General features: G+C 37.9%; 1 protein-coding gene across 5 annotated transcripts in view; it reads right to left on the reverse strand.

The window, feature by feature from the left end:
- Positions 1 to 22,713, reverse strand: part of CSMD3 (CUB and Sushi multiple domains 3) — a 1,232,975-nt gene that overhangs the window by 197,726 nt on the left and 1,012,536 nt on the right. For all 5 annotated transcript variants that reach the window (XM_030553724.1, XM_030553722.1, XM_030553725.1 and 2 more), the window contains 6 exons: positions 11,288 to 11,401; positions 10,555 to 10,650; positions 9,177 to 9,380; positions 6,831 to 6,955; positions 3,251 to 3,347; positions 2,694 to 2,798 (listed from right to left, as the gene is read on the reverse strand). In XM_030553724.1, the coding sequence (XP_030409584.1) occupies positions 2,694 to 2,798; positions 3,251 to 3,347; positions 6,831 to 6,955; positions 9,177 to 9,380; positions 10,555 to 10,650; positions 11,288 to 11,401 (741 nt within the window). The remainder of the gene's footprint in view (positions 1 to 2,693; positions 2,799 to 3,250; positions 3,348 to 6,830; positions 6,956 to 9,176; positions 9,381 to 10,554; positions 10,651 to 11,287; positions 11,402 to 22,713) is intronic.

A 22,713-nucleotide genomic window follows, 5' to 3' on the forward strand; every position in this document is an offset into this window, starting at 1 on the left:
TTAGGACACATTGTTTTCCAGGATACAGTCCCCCCCGCCCCGCCCAAAACTGTGGTTATGTTCTTTGTTTCTAGATATATGACTTTGCCTTTTGGCTCTGTTAAAACAAATGTACAAATGTGTCTCACACACCAAACTCTCCAGATAGATCTGCAGAAATGACCTATCCACATTTTAATTTACTACTGCATTAACCTCTGTGTCACCTGCAAAATTAATTGGCAATGATTTCATGTTTTCTTCTACATTATCAATAAAAATACTAAATAACAATGGGTGGAGCACAAATATTTTTCAGTCTTTACTACACCTATGCTTGTCCATTAAGAATTATATTATGAGATCAATCAATTAGCCACTTGTTAATCCCTTTAATACATAATATATTGAATGTATATAGTACTTTTTTATTCAGAATGTCATGTAAGTCAATCAGTTTGCAGATGACTAAATATATTATGTCAAGACATTTACCTGTGTTAAACTTCTAATTTAATCAAAGAATGACATAAAATTAATTCAATAAGATCCAAAGTCCATGAAACCGTGTTTTCGGTCAAAAAGCATGCAAATTATATTCACATCCTGTAAGTCTTTATTGAGATTTAGATTAAATTCACCCCTTTAAACAAGAATGATGACCATGACCTCTAATTCTTATATACAAAAACAACATGTATGTATATATCCTTTTATAAAGTGTCACTTTATAACAGGCAAAAAATGCTAAGCAAAACAAATAGTAAAGAAGATCTTGAATAGTTTACTGTCCAAAGGCAAGAGTGGGTACGGCACAGCTAGCAATTTATACAAGCATTGCTTCTTTTTTACAAGGTGATAACCCTTTCTTGGGCTGAATATACATGGATACTAATGCTCCCCAGGTATTTTGGATTCAGAGTTTCTTAGCCCAGGAAACACTTACTGCAGCATTAAGAGAAGGCTGTCACAGGTTAATATTATGCTGACATTTTATCTTCCTTTTCTCCTTCTTTATTTCCCAGTCTCCCTCCTTCATATGCATCTTTCCCAATAACCCTTCTTATTGGCAATGCTCTTACATTCTGGAGTTTTTTCTTCATCACTCTGTACATGTGAGAAGCTGAGGTGGTACCCTTTCATAAGGAAAACAGCTGGAAAATTCTGAGTACAGAATCTAACCAGATCAGAAGAATTGCAGTAACCAACACCAAGTGTACAGTTATAGAGAAATGACCATGTAGCGATTGTGCAAGACCCTGCTTTCTGACTAATTAATATAGACTGTCAAACAATCAAAGTACGGGATTTGCATACTGTAAAACTGCTCAGAAGATCAGTAATACACATATCAGTCAACAGAACCAATTAGTGCACAGGGAATTGTGCACCTAGGAAAAATGTAAAGAACTCTACCAGTTACTGTCAGAATTCCTGCACGAGGACTGGCTGAGACAATCCAGTTTAATCATAAAATATTGTAATAATTATTGTTATAAATAAGTAGAAATGAGAAGACATTTGTATTATTACTACAGTCATCAACAATGAGAATTTTACAGATAATTCTCTTCTATTCTGTTCAGGTTCTTATACCATCCTCATCATCATATCTGAACTCTTTCCAAAAGTTCATTAAGTAACATGACTAACATCTGCCATATGTGGCTTTTAATTTCTTTCATCTTTTCCCCAGGGAAAATATGTGTTCAATGAAGTGTTTTGTTTTGGTGCGGTTTTTTTGTTTGTTTGGTTGGTTTTTTTACTAAATTATATATACACTTTGACAGGTGTTTATATTAGACAAGGCAAGATCGAAGGAGTATACTTTACACTTGGAGCAGAAGGTGATGAAGGTAGCCATGGTTCTTAATTAGCAGAGAGTGTAGTACAAGTCACTAGTATAATAAAATAACAATATTAACAGCACTTATCTTTAGAGTAAGAGCACTTCATTTTGCAAAGGACATTCTGGCTTTCCACAATCACTGAAGATGCTTTTTTGAGAGATGGTCTATAACTACATAGGTTTTTAGATGGAATATGATGCTTATGCTGTTGACTCTTCTCTTCCATGTGAAAAAAACTTATTTTAAATGAATGTTGTGTATTTGATTAGGTAATTACAGCACTGACTAGTTGTGGAATCATACAACAGATTAGTGTGCTTTGGCTACATTATTTCAGAAATGAAAATTGTCTTATCAGAGCTACATAATGGAATGTTTTTGTCGCTATATCAAATAATACATTTTAAAATATATATTTAAAATTATTGGCAGTGTCTAAGTAAATATTCTGAATTAGTCCAATAATACAAGGTTATTATAATTACTGTAATAACAATATGCATAAAAAGTACTTAATCTTTGTCTCTTTTGCCTTGGGTTACAGACTCAAAATTTTGTGCAGGTGTTGTGTACAAAAATTTACCTGCATTTACTCCTCACAATGGTGTAATCAGAAAAGCATTCACACATGGGAAAACATAAGGGGAGTGCAAAGTGAATTAGACATGCTACTCCCAGCGACAAAGACTGCAGGTCTAGTCTTGTTTCCATTGGAATCAAAGGTTGCCGCTGACTTCAAAGGTATCAGTGATTGGTTCGTTGTGTGCAATAGGTTGAACTTTACCCCTACACAGCATACATCTATGTCTGAAAAATAACAACTTTCAACAAACAATTTGAATTAATCTATTGTATGGGCATTACCTGTATATTCAAGATGAAACCCAGCAGCTGAAACACTAATATCAGACTGAAAGTTTAGGTATAAGTTGTTAGATGTGCTGTTGAGCAGTGCAGGAATTGTAGTTCCTGAAAAGAGAAAGTAAAATATTCCATTATGACTATGCTTAAAAGCTGAAATCCAGAGTTATTCATAAGTAGCTATATGATATTCTTCCAGAAAAATGCATAGAAAAGAGGCACAGAAGTTCACCGCAGCAAGAGTGTGTTTTTGGAACCTAAGGCCATTATTTTTCTATATGCATAAAACCACTGAATTATTATAGCAACAGGAGATGACATCCATGGGAATGTTGCATGTAGTTTGAGGCCCTCTAAATTACATTCATAATATTCTTTTAAAAAATCTTTCAAGTTTTCATCCTTATGATTCAAGGCCCTGTTGGCTGGAACAAAGGCTGTAACAAGTGTGAACTGTTGCCTTCAGAAGAAACACAAAAAAGAACTATAAAGAGCCTTGTGTTTACAATAAAGAGCTGCATCTATAATTTACTTAGTATACACGTTTTTAACTCACTCACCGGAATAACTTCCAAGCCTTGGAGCATTGTTGTCAGCACCATCATAAAAATCCAAAGAGTCCCAGTTGTGCTCTGTAGCAAAACTCACAACCTGCACCTACGAATGAAAATGTAAGGCGCAGAGTATGATTCAATTTAGTTACAAGTTGTCAATTTGAATCATGTAAAAGTTGTATAAAGCTGTGCTCTTTATTGGGAGTAGAAAACCCCAGCTCCTGAAGCAAGTAAAAAATATTTCGTATCTGTTTTTTCAAATTTCTGATTCTGAAATAAATTTTGTGACCATTAGCTAGGACAATATGTTGCCTCTGAAAGGAACCACAGAGCCTTGTGTGCTAACTGAGGACTGGATATGGCTCGATGGATGATATTTAAAGACCACTGAGGGGGAAAAATGGAACAAAAGGCTAGATTTATAAAGAGATTCAGGCACATAAAAATGTACATAAGAACATAAGAATGACCCTACTGGGTCAGACCAAAGGACCATCTAGCTAAGTATCCTGTTTTCCCACAGTGGCCAGTGTCAGGTGCCCCAGAGGGAATGAACAGAACAGGTAATCATCAAGTGATCCATCCCCTGTCACTCATTCCCAGCTTCTGGCAAACAGAGGCTAGGGACACCATTCCTGATGAGCTTAAAACCTACCGACTGCTATGCCTACCTTCATGCCTCCAGCTTACATCTCGGGCACATCACACGATTCATTGTCTACAGCCAAGCACTGAGGTATAACTGCATCTGCTCTAACCCCCTCAGACAGAGACCAACACTAAAAAAATCTCCACCAAGCATTCTCAAAACTACAACACCCACACGAGGAAATAAGGAAACAGATCAACAGAGCCAGACATGTACCCAGAAGCCTCCTACTGCAAGACAAACCCAAGAAAGAAACCAACAGGACTCCACTGGCCATCACATACAGTCCCCAGCTAAAACCCCTCCAGCGCATCATCAGGGATCTACAACCCATCCTGGACAATGATCCCACACTTTCACAGGCCTTGGGTGGCAGGCCAGTCCTCACCCACAGACAACCTGCCAACCTGAAACATATTCTCACCAGTAACTGCACACCGCACCATGGTAACTCTAGCTCAGGAACCAATCCATGCAACAAACCTCGATGCCAACTCTGCCCACATATCTACACCAGCGACACCATCACAGGACCTAACCAGATCAGCCATACCATCACCAGTTCATTCACCTGCAGGTCCACCAATGTAATATACACCATCATATGCCAGCATTGTCCCTCTGCTATGTACATCGGCCAAACTGGACAGTCGCTACGGAAAAGGATAAATGGACACAAATCAGATATTAAGAATGGAAATATACAAAAATTTGTAGAACACTTCAACCTCCCTGGCCACACTATAGCAGACCTTAAGGTGGCCATCCTGCAGCAAAAAAACTTCAGGACCAGACTTCAAAGAGAAATTGCTGAGCTTCAGTTCATCCGCAAATTTGACACCATCAGCTCAGGATTAAACAAAGACTGTGAATGGCTTGCCAACTACAAAACCAATTTCTCCTCCCTTGATTTTCACACCTCAGCTGCTATTATCCTCCCTGATTGAACTAACCTCATTATCTCTAGCTTGCTTACATATATATATACGTGCCCCTGGAAATTTCCACTACACGCATTTGACGAAGTGGGTATTCATCCACAAAAGCTCATGCTCCAAAATGTCTGTTACTCTATAAATTGCCACAGGATTCTTTGCTGCTTTTACAGATCCAGACTAACACGGCTACCCCTCTGATATATCCACTGGATCGCCTTGGTCCATATATTTGTTGATCCCCTCAAAGAATTCTAATAGATTGGTGAAGCATGATTTATCAATTTGTTCCAAAACCTCCTCTAAAGATACCTCACTCTTTTAAGGTGTACACTCTTTGAGCTGGTTGGAAATTTTTTGAGAAACCTTTTTTTTTTAATATCAATCTTGTCAAAACCTTTCAACAAACTTTCACCAAAAGACAGGCAGTATCTCAACTGGTTTCTTGCCCATTAATCTACCAAGCTGCTGAGGAACCTGGGCGTCCAGGCTTGGCCAATTCCGGGGCCGCCCTGCCATACAGATTACCCTGGAGCTGGAGACCCCAGCGCTTCTAGGTTCCCTGTCACAGAACCAGAATGAAAGCTCTGAGATCCCCAGCTTGAGACAGAGCCCTCAGGGTTTCTATGCCCCTTGCTATACAGCAGGGAGCCTGACAGCCCTGGAAACCCTAAAAGCCCCAGTTTGAACTGGAGCTCTCAGGACTTCAAGACTTCCAGAGCTGATTATGACTCCCCAGGCTTCCCCAACATGAAGGCACCCACTGGGATACCCCTGCCTTCCTGAATTAGAACAAAAATGTTTTCAAAATGTTAGAATTTCCCATTGAATGGAAATTCCAAGTTTCAACCAGCTTTATGCAACATCCCCTTGTAGGCATTCAGCCCTTTCCTGATCATAGTCAGACACAAGGGGTAGCAAAACCTATTAGCTCCAGCTCACTTAATGAGAGGATTTAGAAAACGTCACTCCAGTCCTGAATGGCAGGAAAAACTACAAGGGGGCAGTAGGGAAGCCTTCCATGGTTACAAATGGTCATGCCTCCCCTGACTCTCACAGACAGGATATTAGACTAGATGGAGTACCAATCTGATCTGATATGGTAATTCCTATATTCTTCTACCAAGTACAGACATATTTTTTTCTAGTCAAGTAGCTGGAGATCCAATAATTAGCTTGTACACTAGTGACACTATTATTATTCATACAATAGTTTATTCCTTTTTTAAAAATCTTAAAAAGAGAATTGCCTCCTTCATTATGAACTTGCTTTTTAACTCTCTCTTGTACATATTAAACATGTTGCTTTTACATCTAATTTGTGTTCTTTGCTCTTGAATTATAGGACACAATAAATAGGTTCATTTTTGGCTTTTTCTATATTAGTCATTAATTTAGGGGTTCTCAGACTTCATTACTCTGCAACTCCCTTCTGATGACAAAAAATTAGTACATGAGCCCAGGACACTGGACTGAAGCCCAAGACCTGCCATCCCAGGCAGGAAGGCCAAAGCCCAAGCCCCACTGCCCAGGTTACAGGCATAAGAATTTTTCATTAATTTCAACAGCCTTTGGCTCAGGCCCGTATTGTGGTAAGTTTATAAATATATCCCCCCCAACAGAGAGACTTTTTTAAGAAAAATCTGCATAACCCACTTGAGAATGTAATCCAGATATTTTTTACTCACAAGGGAATTTAGTTATATTTGTAAAACACAATTTCAATTTCTACAGTCTGCAACAAATCATGTTGACTTACTGAAATAATATATTGCCAATCATAAATGTTCCAGCAATGGGTTCTTTTGGGAAAAGGGTGTAGATATATCTTTTCAGGTTCCTCCACCGCCCATATTTAAAGAATTGTGTAACAAATTCCATTGTGACAATTGTTAATTGCTTAGTAAAATGTTTATGAATCAATTATATTTCCATGCTGTCATCTCTGCAAAGATCAGCTTTAAACCTATGATGATAACAAGAAAATTATATATATTCTTACTTGAATTCCAGCTCCCTCTGGCACTGTGATCTTCCACACACAATTCAGATTGTTGTCATAAGGCTCAGGGTAACCAGGAGACAAAATGGTCCCTTTGCGCTTAGTTAAAATTCCACCACAAGGTACTGGAAGGAAATACATGGAGCAAAAAAAGAAGTCTGACACAGCACTTCTTTAGAACTGAGAAAAGATGTAATAAAAGCTAACCCAATGATCAGTATACTAGAGATGCAAACTCTTGTAAAGTGATACTATATTTTGAAATTCATGTTGGCCTCAGGAAAATTATACTTCCTTATACTTCAAATTCTATTTTTAAATTAATTGAAAAGAATAAAGGAAAATTTAAAACAGGGTAGCTATCTACCAGACAAAATCATTTTAATATCCCTCAGACGTGGTCATTTGAATTTTAACAAAGTGAAATCAGTTTGAATGTGTCCTACTAATCTTAGAAAAATAAAATAAGTATTGTTACTCTTTAATAATGAACTTTAAATAGTTATATGTGATCTAAATATATAAGGGAAAAGCACATGGCATAAAAAAGAGGTTTTGATCAATGCCGCTACTTTGTTGCCTCAGTAACTAATTTAATTCTAATACTGGAGGGCTTCTATTCCAACTCCCAAGCTACCACATTTGCTTATGTGAGTAATCTCATTGAAGGCCATGAAGTTAGTAAAGAACTTATGTTAGTAAAGAAACTCATGTGTTTGCAAGATAGCACATATAATACCCAGTCCCAAAGGTAAATAAAATAATAAAATAAGTAAGTCACAAGAATTCAGTAGTGCAAACTATTGGATCTTGATGCTCAGCATGAATGAAAACATTGCTCAGGTCACTTGGTGCTCTAACAAGAGCAAATAAAAGAATGTTACAGCTTAATCTAGATACAGGTATTCTGCTGATTTTTTAATAGCTTGAAGAAAAGATTGACGGGATGTTTTATCTTTACCATTAGAAGCCAATACATTATTCTTGTGTAACATTATCAACTCCTTGAGCTGATTTCATTAGATACAAAGCTGAGAATTTAGAGAAAATGTAGAAGAACACAATTTATCTCCGTAATGAATACATTAGCTATATTTTGTACTGCACATAATTGATATAATCTGTCGGACACTACATTGATAAACTAAAGGTCAGTGTCACAAACTGTTTAAATAATTACTGGTAAAAGCAGGAGCAGACAAAATGATTGATGTTTGATATCTGTAAGGAAACACTGGAGCATTCGCTAGAGATTTAAGGCAATTTAATATGGTCATGTCTAGCACTTCAATTATTAAACCGATTTAGTTCAATGCAATTTTCAACTCATACATATTTTATGACCTTTACTGGCACACTGATGTGTGCACATGAAGAGTCATTGATACTTTTGGCCTGTAATTCTTTCTCATTTCAAGTTGCTTAAAGTCAGACAGTGCTCTCTTTCACATATCTAAATGGTGCATTAATACAGCAATAGAATATTGCAACCAGTGACCAAAAACAACACTGTCACCAATTGAGTTTATTCTATATGAAAATCAAAGTAAATATGTAATCTAAGAAAAAAAAAGAAAAAATTGCAATCTGCAATGCTGAATTGGGTCCAATGGGTCAGCTCTTCAGTTACTGAAAATGTGCATAGGTCTATGGATGTCAATGGTTTTATACTGTTTTATGCCAGTTGAGAATCTGTCGAGAGTTAGACCAAATATCCCTGTAAATCCCTGTAACTGTCTAGAGTTAGACCAAATGTACCAAATGCACTTTTTCACCTGGAAAAAATGCATTCTTTCTGCCCTACAACGTCAGTGTAACTAATTCTAAGTCCTTAATAAAGTAGTTCTTTTGGAAACAGCGTACAATATCTTGTCAGAGTTCCCAAGTGTGAGAGCATTTTAGTCTTGCAGGAAGTCAGGGCAACTTCTGAATCTTGATTAATGAGTAATCATGGACTGACACGGATGTAAGTCTAAAAGAAGCTGATATATATATATATATATATATATAATTTATAGCTGCAGGATATGTACTGTCATGTAGCTACTGGAATGTCAAAGCAAGGCTGGGCTAGAAAGTGAAGATGAAAAGTGAAGGATTCAAGACCTCATTTAGGCTAAGTTAATATTGTGTTAACATATTACTTTGCTGAATGAGAGCCCTTCTGACATAATCTCTGTGTTCACAGTATTGGGTAGGTATGGTATGAGTACAAGCCAGAAAATCAGAACAAAAATAAGCAGTAAGAAGGTAGAGAATGGAAGAAAGTAGTGGATTCAGACTTAAGGTAATATTCTTCATTGTAGGAAATAATTAGACAGATACAAAAATGTACCCTTTACTCACCGACACATGTAGGGAGGGAATCATTCCACTGTGCCAAAGCATTTGGTACTGAATCACATCTAATAGCTATTGATCCATAAAGGATGTATCCTGGATTACACTCAAAAAGAACCAACGAACCAACTGCAAATTCATTTCCAATCCTTTTTCCAAATCTTGGTTCAGGCACAGAGCTGCACTGTGTTGCACTTGTTCTTGGAACAGCTGCATACACGAAAACGATTGTGAATTCTTAATTTTATATTTGGTACACAGAAATTTTCAAATACAGATGTCTAAAATTACTTGAAAAACATTCAGTTGTGTTGTCAGTTAAGAAAATTTGCATAATCCCCAAATGAATCTTCAAAAATAAGGATTCCATGTGTCTAAATCTATCTAAATGCAATTACTATTCAAATTAGTATAAATATTCATATTCTTTGCAGGTTTAAAACTACATTATAGTATCTATTCTATGACCTTCCTAAAATGGCACTGAAATTGTATACTTCGTTATGAAATATTCAACTAATATACAGTTTCAAAACAGTATTGATTTGTTGATTAGATGTTTGCATTTAGTGGCTACAGGTTTAAAATTGTGAGTTCTGCTGGTCAGGAAGGGATTCAAATTATCTGAAAGAATGAACTAGAGGAACAAGTGTTGAGGTAATAATTTCAGTGTCTGATCCTTAAAAAGATGAATAATGTAAATCAACTGAAGCACCTTAATAATAGCAAGTGTACTGATTCAGCTTAGGGTAATACCATTACCATTTCCGTCACCCATATTTATACAGAAGGATAAATCAGTTTGAGCAGCAGGCTGGACTGAAAATTAGTCAGTCAGATTAACAAAAACTGGTTTCATAACTGATTTCTCAAATCTGGAAACCTTTCTTATGCTTCTCAAATATCTGATTTTATTTTTTTAAGAATATTTAAAATCATGTACACCTCTACTCCTATATAACGCTGTCCTCAGGAGCCAAAAAATCTTACCACATTATAGGTGAAACCGCATTATATCAAACTTGCTTTGATCCACCCTAGTGCACGGCCTCGCCCCCCTGGAACACTGCTTTACAGCGTTATATTTGAATTTGTGTTATATCGGGTCACTTTATATGGGGATAGAGGTGTATAACTGAGGATGTCAATAACAAATAAAAGGATTTTTTAAGTACAAAAATGGAGAGAAATTATACATTTACAGCAGTTTAATATTTTCCACTACATTCCACGCCTGCTCATTCCTAGTGATTTCTCTGTTTAACCAAATATATTTGTCAAAATAAAACTTAAAATATTAGTATAATTCATTTATAAAGAAAATATGGAGGGATTAATGCACACAATTAATTGAAGCATTTTTCCAAGCTATTCTGTTACTTACCTTGATATACAAAGTGAAAACCTTTCGCTGTTACTGGATCCACTGAAGTAAATCTAATTGTGATTTGATTACCTGAGCTCAGTGGAAGGGATTCGCCTACTCAAACAAAACAAACAGTAAATTATCATAAACAATTTTCAGTAACTAAGCCTCAACAACCACAAAATGTACTCTGCATAAATTTAATGTATGAGACATATACTATGAACTTTACTATTAGTCTAACATTGTTTGTCTTGCATTCCTGTAAGAGTTAGAGCCTGATTCTTATCTCACATTAGTGGTATTCCTTCTGATTTAAAATCAAGTCTCTAAATCTTTAAAACCTTACTGACATGCACATAATCTACTCAAATTATAATTGTGTTATATATTCTCTACTATCACTTTTAAGTATTTTAATGTCACATTTTATATAGTACAATGAAAAACAAACAAACAATTTTGACAGAAAATACAAAATGAATAAAACAAAAAAAGTAACTGCGATAGTTAAATATTACCAGAAAAATCCAAGAAAACTGCAGATTAAATTTAGTCTTCATTCTTTTTATCAGCCCAAACTGTTTTGAATCACTACTGATTGATTGTTTCTTTCCAAAATGTTCATATTATATTTTTAAAGAACTTTATTTCTAAGAAAACATGACAGTAGTTTCATCTTTTGCTACATTGACAGCCTAAATCACTTTTGAGTAAATAATTGATGCATGACAGTTCCATTAAAGAATACCTGAATGGGATCCTGAGAGGGAGGATAATAAAGACGATTGCTGTGTTGGACCATCATACACCTCAACCACATCATGGAGCGATGTCTGGAAAAATACAAACTGGCCAAACACCACTGGACAAGAGGAATGAGAAAAAGCAAGAGAAATTGATTACAAAAACCAAAACATAACAGGGAAAGAGAAAGAGAAGGACCAGAACATATGCTAATGCCATAGTTTTTTTATTTTATTGAAGAGGACCAGTACTTATTGGTTAATTTTTCTGACCAATGTCATGACAAAATTAAACATATATAAAAATGTCTAATCCTGTATAATTAAAAAAAGCATATCTAGAGATATCACAAATTCATTTTTATAAACATTTTAATTATAAGAGAAAAAAATCATAATTATTCTGCAGCTGAAATAGCTTTTTTGCCAATGTTTGATGCAATATCCTTCTTGTTACACTACCATTTTTTGCAACTCCTTCCTGGGTTGTTGTTGTTGTTTTTTGTTTTTCTCTTAATCTGATAGGCCTTTAGGAAGTTTCATTTATTTTGGTATGCTTTATTTTTTCTTCAGAACTTCACCTTAAAATCTAGTCCATCTTTTCACATTGTAGTGTAGAATGGAGAAGCAACAACATTAAAAGAAAACAACATTTCCTGATGTCTACATTCTAAAGCACAAAACATTGTTAGTAATTATTATTGTTTAATAAATAAATACTAAGAATACTACTACTACTAATAATAATAATATGTCAGGGGATTATTTAATTCCTTAATTTAAAGGAGGATCTCTGCACCACTGAGTACCTCTACATTAGAACTGGAAAGTGTAAATTTGAATTCAAGGAGACATATCCATGCTAGCTATGATTGAGCTTTTACACTAAAAACTGAAGTGTAGCTATGATGGGGTGAGCTGCAAGAGGGGCTACCCATCCCATGTACAGACCTATGATCTCAGATGGGATCATACTTTGAGTGGCAAACTACTCCCACTGCTAGTGCCATCATAGCTACACTTGTATTGTTAGTGTGCTAGATATAACAGAGCTGGAGTGGGTATGTTTCCTCAAGCTGCAATTAACATCTCTAGTTCTAGTGTAGACATGCAGTGTTTAGAAGCCCCTGCAGGACACAGGACACGTCTACACAACATACTTCTTCTGGCAGAATGTAGAGTACAGATATTGCATGCCACCCTCGCGCAGGTACAAATACCAGTGTAGATAGTGAAACCTGGTTTAGATTAGTAAACACATCAGAACCCTTAGAGTATGTACATGCCCAAGCAGTGCTTCCCCCATCTACACTACAATTTTTATCAGTGTAGTGTCCTGCTGCCTCCTTACTCCTGCAACAAAAGGCTCCAGCAATGGGGAAAGGCTCTTGAGGCTGGGTGGCAGCAGGGAAAGTCTGTCAACTCCCTGCTGCTGGATCATTTCCCCAGTGCAGAGAGCTGCTTTTCACTGTGGTGTGTTGTTACACTTACCCTACATGCTGCTGCCAATAGTGTGCAGTGTACAGCCATACAAATCATGTTGACTGTTGCACTAAAAATACACTGACAGGAAATTAAATGATTTGTTGGTCTTAGTCTGGCTCTAGATACAGACACAAAACTGCCAACCTGATTAACCACTTGTTGAGCAACCTTAAGAGAAAGACCATAGCGTAGGATTTTCACTCAGAGGCCAGCAGGCCGAATGGGCAGGTTGTGATTCAATGGTCCTTCCACCCTATAGTGGGTTTCACTCAGAGGCCAGAAGGTTCAGTGGATAGGCTATGGTCCACCAATTCCCTGATGCTCCAGAGTTCCCCCAGATGGATGGACCTGAGAAAGCAGGGGGACTGGACCCTTTCTTTCTGCTGGGTCTCGGCCCAGGGCTCAAAGAGGAAAGGCACAAAGTGTCTCAGTCACTTGTCCAGCCTCCCTGAGGCTGCTTCCTGCCTCCTCACACTCTCTTTGGTTTGGGGTGTTCCAGCGGGAGTCGTCAATCAGTCCCAGCGGCGCAGGTAGTTCACTGAGCACTCTCCTGCTCTCAATTATTTCCCCTCAACAGGGAGTGGGGGATGGAAAAAGATATCCCCCTACCTTCCCAACTGGTCTTACCCACAGCCCACACCCTCTTCTGTGAATGACTTTGTCCCCAAAAGCTGCAAACTGGCTTCCTCCCTTCAGATAGCCTCTCCTTCATTCTGCCCCCTGCTTGACTGCCAGAGCACCCTTTTGAGCAGCTCCTCCTTCTGGAGCATACTCTGCAACTGCTGAGGGATAGGGCTGGTCCGGTATCATTCCTTCACTCCCCTAGTCTCTGTGTAGGGTTTGTAAACAGCATCACAAAGACCAAAGAGCTAATGAATATGAGTTCGAATTACCCGTTCATTCCTACAGGAAATTCAATCTTGCAAACAAGCAAAAATGCAGAGGAACATAGGTAGGATTGTGTGGGGCAGCTAACGCTACCACTGCTTATGTTATTCATGTACTGTGAATAAACAGTTTCACTGCTCAACGTTTTTAAATTTGCACCTTCAAAAGAACTAAAGGCACTTAAAAATGAACAAACACTGTAACAGAATCTCAATTATAGCAATTTGGAGTTTCTACAATTCAAGAAAAAGAATAAAGACAATTTCAAAATATGGGGAAAAAAGGCCTGGGGGGAGGATGAAAGGCAGATACAAAACTTCAGCCTGCTAAAAAATTGAACTAGCGTACAGTGGTTTAAAAATTCTATTTTATCGTTTATCAGTAGGTAAGATAATACTAGTCTGAGCAGGTTTTCTCTCTACAAGGACAGAGAATATAATTTGCCTATTAGTAAAAGAAGAGTTGTTAGCTGTCCTTACTGTATGTTATTTTGGTATTTGTACAGAAGCTAACAAAGATTATAGAGCTAATGGCTTCTGTTATGTAATTCACTAACTTTGGTACTTTTCTCAGATCTTAGATTTTGTAGTAGATCAAGAGTCACATTCTGCTATGATCAAAGTACAAAATTCCCCATGACTTCCATAGCAATTCCACATATGGAGTGATGACAGGATTTTGCCTTAAATGCGCAGATTTTATAAGCATTCTCTGACAGCAATGAACATACATATGATTGCTACTGAGAGAACAACAGTTGAGAAATTGTCAACAATAGAATGCATGAATTGCTCTCATATAAATCCATTTTAACTGACTATTGTAAAATATTTACAAAAATTATTACTCTGTATATTGAGATTAGTTCAAAAAAAGGTGATATTCCATTTCAACACTTGATAAGTATTTCAGGAATCTTGTTGCCTTTAGCTTTGCCTTAATCATCTGCATGCCTCAGAGGATAATACCAAAACTTCAAAGAAAATCCTTACCAAATCATAGCATCTGTGGTATTTGCTGTTTTATAAAAGATGAAATTAATTAATACAAATTAAATCTTATGTAAACAGATTTCAGATGGAAAGTATCACAGAGGCATCAAAAAGCGAAGTTCTACAAAACCTACTGACAGAATGCCACTTTAATAAAATAAAAGGGCAGTCTCAAACAGGGGTGCTGGAACAATTTGCATAGTGGGAGTGCTGAGAGCCACTGAACGAAAATGTAAACCCTGTATATAATGGAAATCACTGCACAGCAGGGGGTGTGGCACTGTGCACCCACAGTTCCAGCCTCTGTGGGCTCAAATGATGACACTAACACATCAAATACTGAAATAGCTGACCAGGAAGCAACTGTATTACAAGAAGGGAGGAAGTTCTGTCAGCAGAAAAAAGAGGGAGTTCTTGGTATCTCACTGTAGCTGTTCTACTTTTCTTTTACGCTGGTACCCCTGTACTGGGCACTGCCAATCCAGCTGGCTTCCAATGCCCGTCAGGCTCTTCTTCTCATTTGGAGACATGGAATTTCATTAGTGGGAAGTAAATGTTAAGCTGATGTCTATTCCTCAGTAGGAAACATGTCTCATTTCTCCCATGTCCCTGTAGGATTGAAAAGTCATACCATTTTCTCTGAACAACCACCAGTACAGCAGTGTGAGCCTTGCTTCCAGGACTACCCATAAGATGTGACAAGACCTCAGCTTTATTGAAGAACAAGAAATCCCCGATCAGCTAGACAACAAGATGCCTGCAGCCAATAGCCTCAGACCTAACCTCAGAAAGGGTTTGCAAAACATACACACAATATTCAAAGGCTGTGGTATAAAATATACCTTCTGGAAATATGTATTTCAACATGATAAAAATATTGTATTGAGTATCCAATATATCTGTATAAGTAGAATTTTTTTTTTAAATTAATTACTGAAACAAAAAGAAAGATCAAATCATTCATTTAGAAAGTTCAGACTGAGGTAATTTTCATGTTGCCATGATTGTAATTCTCTGAAAAATAAGAATTATGCGACAATGTAGTCTTGTCCACTGCTGTAGTACAGAAAGTGAAGCTCAGTACGTTATATTTTCAGAGCTATTATGTCAAATGACACAGAAGGCATAGGTTCAAAATTTTGAAACCTGAGTGTCAGTGAAGTCAGGCATTAGAATCTATATTTATTTTGACCTTAGTCTTCATTAGCATTTGTGGCAATACCAAAGAAAAACTAAAATATCTGGCTATAATGTGTCTATGTTTATGGATTCAGGTGCCTACCTTTAGGAATTCAGGGTTTTAAATTGTCGCTTAAATCATTCTATCACATATTAGTAGGCCAGCATTAGTAGGATTTTTTTTTTTTTACAAAATTATAGAACCTTTTCATTTACTGTCAATATGGATCATAGTAATGTTTCTCTATTCTAACCTTTTTTCTCCCCATGAAAAACTATCAAAGGTACAAGACTTATCTAAAGTACTGCATACCTTTGGTGTATTTCCCTTAGAAATAATCACTTATTTTACCTTAGAATTTTAGTCTTTTGGGGGGGCAGATTTCCCATGACTGCACTACCATCCCTATGCAGCTCCACTGGTACTAGCAGTGATGAGAGTAAATTATAGAAAAAGCATCACTATTCACCGTTATTTTTACTCTGTTTCATCTAGGCTTGTCCTGAGCAAGACTGGACAACATACTGATAAAAATGCCAGTGCCTATAATAGTAGCACTCCCACTCTTGCTACACCCAGTCTCCAAATATAGAGTGTTCACAAAAGAGGCTAGTATTAAACATTGTGCCATTCTCAATCATCAGCATAGCAATGATTCGTTCATCACGCACTAGGAGTAAAGAGGCAAAAGAACTAAGATTAAGTCACAGATTTAAGAGGAACAGGGAACATTTTTAGATAATGGTTGAGGTAGAGAATTACAGAGAGGAAATGTATTATATTTTACCAAGTCCTAAATACTAAAAATTACCTCAAAAATAATCCTTATGGGATTTTTATTTATTTCCACTCACAATGCAGCATGTGTGTGTGTGTGTGTGCGTGTTTAAAACTGTTCTATGGTATTTTAAATATGTCTTTTTCATTTAAGGTTCAATTTATCTAGTAAATGTATATCTACAAAAGATTATTTCAATCTGGACTAAAGTTGTGGGGGGGAGGGAAATTGCACTACATTCCCCAGTGCTTGGTGAGCAGCAAGTCATTCCTGTGCTTTCATTATTTGATTTGTTGTTATTCTCTCTCTCCCAAGTGTAACAATGAAGTAAAAATGGCAAAATAAATTCAATAAAACCTTTATTTAAGGTCCCCAACTTTCCACGAGTTTAACAACTGAGAGTTAAAACACTTCATTTGGGAATTTACATAATAATTGCCACATTGTCTAATCTATTGCCTCAAAGACAGGAGTTCCCTTCAAATGTAGCAGGTTTTTTTTTGTTTGAGATGGACTCTGCATATTCTCATTCTTAGCCCCATATTCCAAGAGGGGGAATATGCAGAGGACACTCAAAGAAGAACAATAGTTACTGTACTGGTATGTAACCATTTCGTTCTCCTTCAAGTGACTGTGCACATATTCATTCCATCATAGGTGATTCCCCAGTAGTTTATTGATTGTGGTGGGGCTTTGGAGTCTAGTGAAAAATGAATTAGATGACAAAATTTCCAAAATATGCACAATCTTTGCAGGTTTTGATGATGGCATAGTGCTTTGTGAATAATGCACTGATGACCATGTAGCTGCTCTATGTATTTCTGACACAATTACATTACCTAGGAATGCCAGCAATGAAATCTGTGCTCTGGATGAATGAATGTTATCCTAGGTAGACATTTTAGATTGCATATTCAGTTTGAATACATTAGAGATCTGCTGAGCTGTAACTGGTTGCCCATTAACTTTTTCAGCAAAAGCCACAAAGAGCCTGAGTGAAGATATAAAACATTTCGTTTTGTCAATATAGAAAGACAAATCTCTTCAAACTTCCATGTAGTTTCTGCTCATCTTTGTGAGAGTGAGGCTGGAGAAAAAATACAGGTAGATGTACTGTTTGATTCAGATAATCTAAAATTATCTTGGGTGAGGTCTTAATGATATTTTTCCTTATGAAATACAACATAAGGAAGATCAACCACCCAGGCTTGGAATTTTGATACTCTCCTAATAGATTTTATTGCCACTAAGGCAACAGTCTTGTAAGACAAAGAGGCCAAGGAGCAGGTTACAAGTAGCTCAAATCCATCAAACAGGATAGCACTACATTGATATCAAAAGGGGAAAACAGATCATTGATCAGAGGGTAATTTCTGATAGTACCATTCATAAATCTGCCCATATGCGGGTGAGAGAACACCAGGTAACCTTGAATAGGAGGATGTATAACAGATATAGAGGCCAAGTGCACCTTGAAAGAACTTACTGAATGGCTGAATTTGAGATGTCCTGAATGTGATGCCCAAACTGAAAACCTTCCTCACTTGGTAAGGTAGGTAGTTTTTGTAGAATACTTTCTCTTAGATAATAAAATAGTTGGAGATTTTATGGGAGCAGGATTTAAATTGTGTTCAACTACAGATAAGCCATACTGTCAAATGCAGTGTGTGGGGATTGGGATGAATGATTTGTCCTTGGGTTTGAATTAGGAGATCCTCTATTAAAGGAAGGATTATTGGAGGCTGTATAGAGAGTTCCTGAATTTTCACATACCAATACTGCCTTGGCAAATCCAGAGCAAGGAGGAGGTGGCACTCTAGGTTGAAGAAGTTAGACTCACAAGCACCTGAGTCCTGAGGCACCTGTTCAAGAATATGCTCCCTCAGATGAAGTTCTCTATTTTTTTGTTTGGCAAATAGAGCACTTAGCCTGGGAAGGCCCTTCTTCCAGACAAAACAGATAATTTTAATGTCAATCATTACCAAACAAAGCCACTTGACAAGTGGTGCACTTCTGGAATCCAGGGGATTTCTGCATATCCAATGCAAGTAAAAATAAAACAGTACAGAATAAATTCCCCTTAAAAGGAAGATACTCCTAATAACACTAAGCACTAAATACTAAACAACTATCTAACTATATAAAAATGTCTAAAGTTTTCTCTCAGAAGAGGAAAGAACTGAGTCTCCAAGGAGAAACAAGGAGCCCAATTTTTGCCATAGGAGCTAAGAACGAACTGAGATGGAGGCAGAACACCTCAGCCCTTTGTGGCCTCAGCTCACAGCATGAAAACAGTCACGGCATATGCTCTCCCACCAGTACTGCTGCCACAAGTCTCCGAATGAAGCACATCAGGAGTACGGATATCTACAGTGGAATGCATATGTGCACAGTCACTTGAAGGAGAACAGGTCTATCTGTCTATCTTTCTAAGTCTCTCCCATAACTGAAGTTAGTCCAATTAAATATATTATTTCACCCATCTTGTCTCTCTTATATTCTTGGACTGACACAGCTACAACTACACTGCATATCTGCTTATGTCTCTATCTCTCCAGGTGCTCATGTGAACCTCATTATTGTAGCATCTGGATGACTATAATGACTTTGGGTGAGCTTAAGATACAAATATACAGCTGACGGAAGCAAATCCTGGGAAAAGCAGCAGAAAGAAGCATTTTGGCTGGATATTTTCAGCAAAGCTCTATTATTTTGCTAGGCCCCTAGAGTAGGGATAGAGTACAGTAAAAGACTTACTTCTGCTTTTGCTATTTTACCCTCCTAGTTCAAAGAATTAACCAGCATTATGCATATATTTTAAATAATATTAGATAACGAAATAATACCCTTATTCTGATTACAATCATTTTTCTCTCAACAAAGAATTAACCCACTCCATAAAACTAAACCCTTATAAACTGCAATGATGATATAAGCATAATTGATAATGCAGTGTGAAAAGATACGCATAAGTTGTGTATAATTTATGTTTATTGCAATACCGCTGATTAGAGCTGCAGAGACACTCTGAATAACTGCATCATATACATGACAAAAAATAAACTAAGGGAGAGTGAACCGATTTGTATGAATTCATATCAGTCACCATTCAGTAAAGTGTGCAGTGATATAACAAACCCTTTTAAAATCATGTTTGAGCTTCATTTATACATATACATTATGTCAAAGGATGATCACATTAAGGGTTAGATTATGCAATTCTTACTCAAGTTGAACACTCACACAAATTGTCCCAGGGATGTTAATGGGACAAGCCGGTAAACACTTACATAAGTTGTTCCATTGACATCAGTAGGATAATTCATGCAAGTGCTCACCAACATCAGCAGAAGTTGCACAATCTAAAGTGTCAGATTAATTGCTGATGTAACTATATTGAGATCTATGGTACTACAATGGAGATTATTTTAGTCTTAACCATTGGTTTCTCAGCTAAGGCATCAATCTATATAAGTTACATAGAAGGATTCAGGAAGTTTGTTTCAAGGATGGTTTAGAAAAATCATATGAAAATGCTTTAGTCATTCTTTCCCTGACAAATCTGATTTTAAAAATAATATAACTTCTGTGGTTCTTACAACACATTAGAGGAAATCCTGGCTCCATCAAACTCATAATACCTATTTTGCTTAATGTACGTACCTCTCCAAGTAATAGCTATTCCAGGAGGAAATCAAGTGATACATCTATATGGTTATATTATATATCAGTGATAACACTACATGGTTATTTTATGATTATTACTTTCTACAGTGACCTTCAATTCTTCTATGCAATTTACAGGCTTGGCATAACTATTCATGCTATGTCTACACTTCAAATCACTGAGCGACATAAGTTATAGTGACCTAAGTGCCAGCATAGACTGTATTATGTCGATGGGAGAGTTTTTCCCACCTACATAACAACCACCTCTTGCAGAGGCAGGAATTATTAAGCTGATGGGAGTGCAGCTGTGCTGCTGTAGTGTAAACATAGCCTAAGTAACTATATGGATGAATTAGCCATGAGAGATTCAATGGTAATTGCTGAATTGTGCATGAAACTGTTGGCAAAGTCTCTAAGTCCTTTTTTTTTTTGGTTGTTTTTTTTAAGAACTTACAAAGGCTAGAAATGGAGACCCAAAAATTCAATGAGTTCTCTGGAATGCAGACGAAAACCTGGAGGTATTCAACCATACAGTAGGTGTAGTAGTTGTAATATACCCAGACCTTATTAGATATTCTGAGGAGTCCCTCACCATTTCAAATTAATACTTATTTTTTGGCCCAAGAGCTACATCAGGGAATAGAAATTGTACTGCGGGCCATGAATGCTCACAAAATTGGGGTTGGGTTGCAGGAGGGGGTGTGGGCTCTGGGGTGGGATTGGAGATGGGATTGGGGTGTAGGAGGGTGCTCTGGGCTGAGATTGAGGGGTTTGGAGAGCAGAAGGGGGGTTAGCGGCGTGGGGCATGGGAAAAGGCTCAGGGGGTGCAGGCTCTGAACGGCGCTTACCTCAAGCAGCTTCCAGAAGCAGTGGCATGTCCCTTGTACAGCTCTGCTTGCTGCCCCATCCTCAGGCACCTTCCTTGCAGCTCCCACTGGAGCACATTGGAGCTGGAGTGGGGCCATGCCAGCTTCTGGGAGCTGAGTGGTGCAGGCCCGACCCAGCGCCAGGGGTGGCTCCAGGCACCAGCACAGCAAGCACATGCCTCGGGCGGCAAGCCGCGGGGGGCGGCCTGCCAATCGCTGTGAGGGTGGCAGTCAGGCAGCTACAGCAGCAATTCAGCAGCGGGTGCAGATTACCTGCAGAAATGCCGCCAAATCCACGTGACTAGCGGACCACCTGCAGGTGTGCTGCCGAAAGCCACCTAACTGCTGTGCTTGGGGAGGCAAAAACTATAGAGCAGCCCCTACCCAGCACCTTGGCCAGAGTGGGACGAAGCCGCTTGGTGTGGCTCCCAACCCAATGCCTCAGTCGGAGCAGAGCTGAGCCACGCAGGGCGGCCTCTGACCCAGTGCCCCGGCGAGAGCATAGGAGTGGGGCCAAGCCGCTAATGTGGCTCATGGGCCAGCTTAAAATAGCTCAAGGGCTGGATGTGGCCCATGGGCCGTAGTTTGCTCACCACTGGCTTAGAGGATTGAAGACCTCCTTCAGAACAGGAAAGATGCCAGTTCTATTAAAATGGAGGTATTTATGCATTTTAGTTTCTAGCTGAGATTAGTTAGGTAATTCACTGTTATTTTCTTTCCCGCATGTCTATTATTTGAATATTATTAAACCAAACCCAAATTATATCTATTACTAGCAATATTTGTTCAGAAGGAATGTAAGAATGTTGCTTTTTGGAATTTGTAAAAAGAATCACGTGCCTACTCCCCTTATTTTCCCCCACAAGTTAAATCTCTAGCTTCATGGTTACATAAGTGTTTTGGGTCCAATATAATCTTCAGTAGCAGCTTCCACATATTTTCATACCCAAGGACATGCTGACTCTCATTACCAATGCAAATGTTTTACCAGTCTACGCTCTTTGTAAATATTTTTCAGTTTCCTCTTCATATCCATCCATCATTCCTCAAGCATTTGATTACAGCATCTGCTCTTTCTCACTCACTCTATATGATCTTCCAATCAGCTACCATTCCCCATGTATGGGCTAGAGATGGGTGAACCTCAAATGGTTCAGAGTTTAAGATCAGTTCAGGAAAAAATATCCATAATCACAGATACCTATCTAAACATTACGGTACTTCATCCCCCAGTCCTCACAAACCTCCCTGGTGACTGATTTCACATTTGACTTGAGTTTTGAAATAAGCCCATTACTCTTCAGCATGTATCAGCACTACCTGGGGAAAAAAAAGCAGCAGAAAGCATTACTGTATAGCAGAGTGTTTTGAGTCATGCTGCTGAGGAAATGGGAATAGAAAGGTTGCCTTCTCTCCAAAAGGTGCCACTGAAAGAGCATTCAAAGGAAAGGAGAGAAGCAGACCTACGCCTTAAACAAGCAGGGATAGTAACTGAAGTGTAGGGAAAGTGTTCTCAGAGATTGATCCAAATACCTAGAAGAAGAGGGCAGCAGTCTGTGATGCTCCCTGGTGT

This window comes from Gopherus evgoodei, chromosome 2 (genome assembly GCF_007399415.2).
Source record: "Gopherus evgoodei ecotype Sinaloan lineage chromosome 2, rGopEvg1_v1.p, whole genome shotgun sequence".
NCBI lineage: Eukaryota > Metazoa > Chordata > Testudines > Testudinidae > Gopherus > Gopherus evgoodei.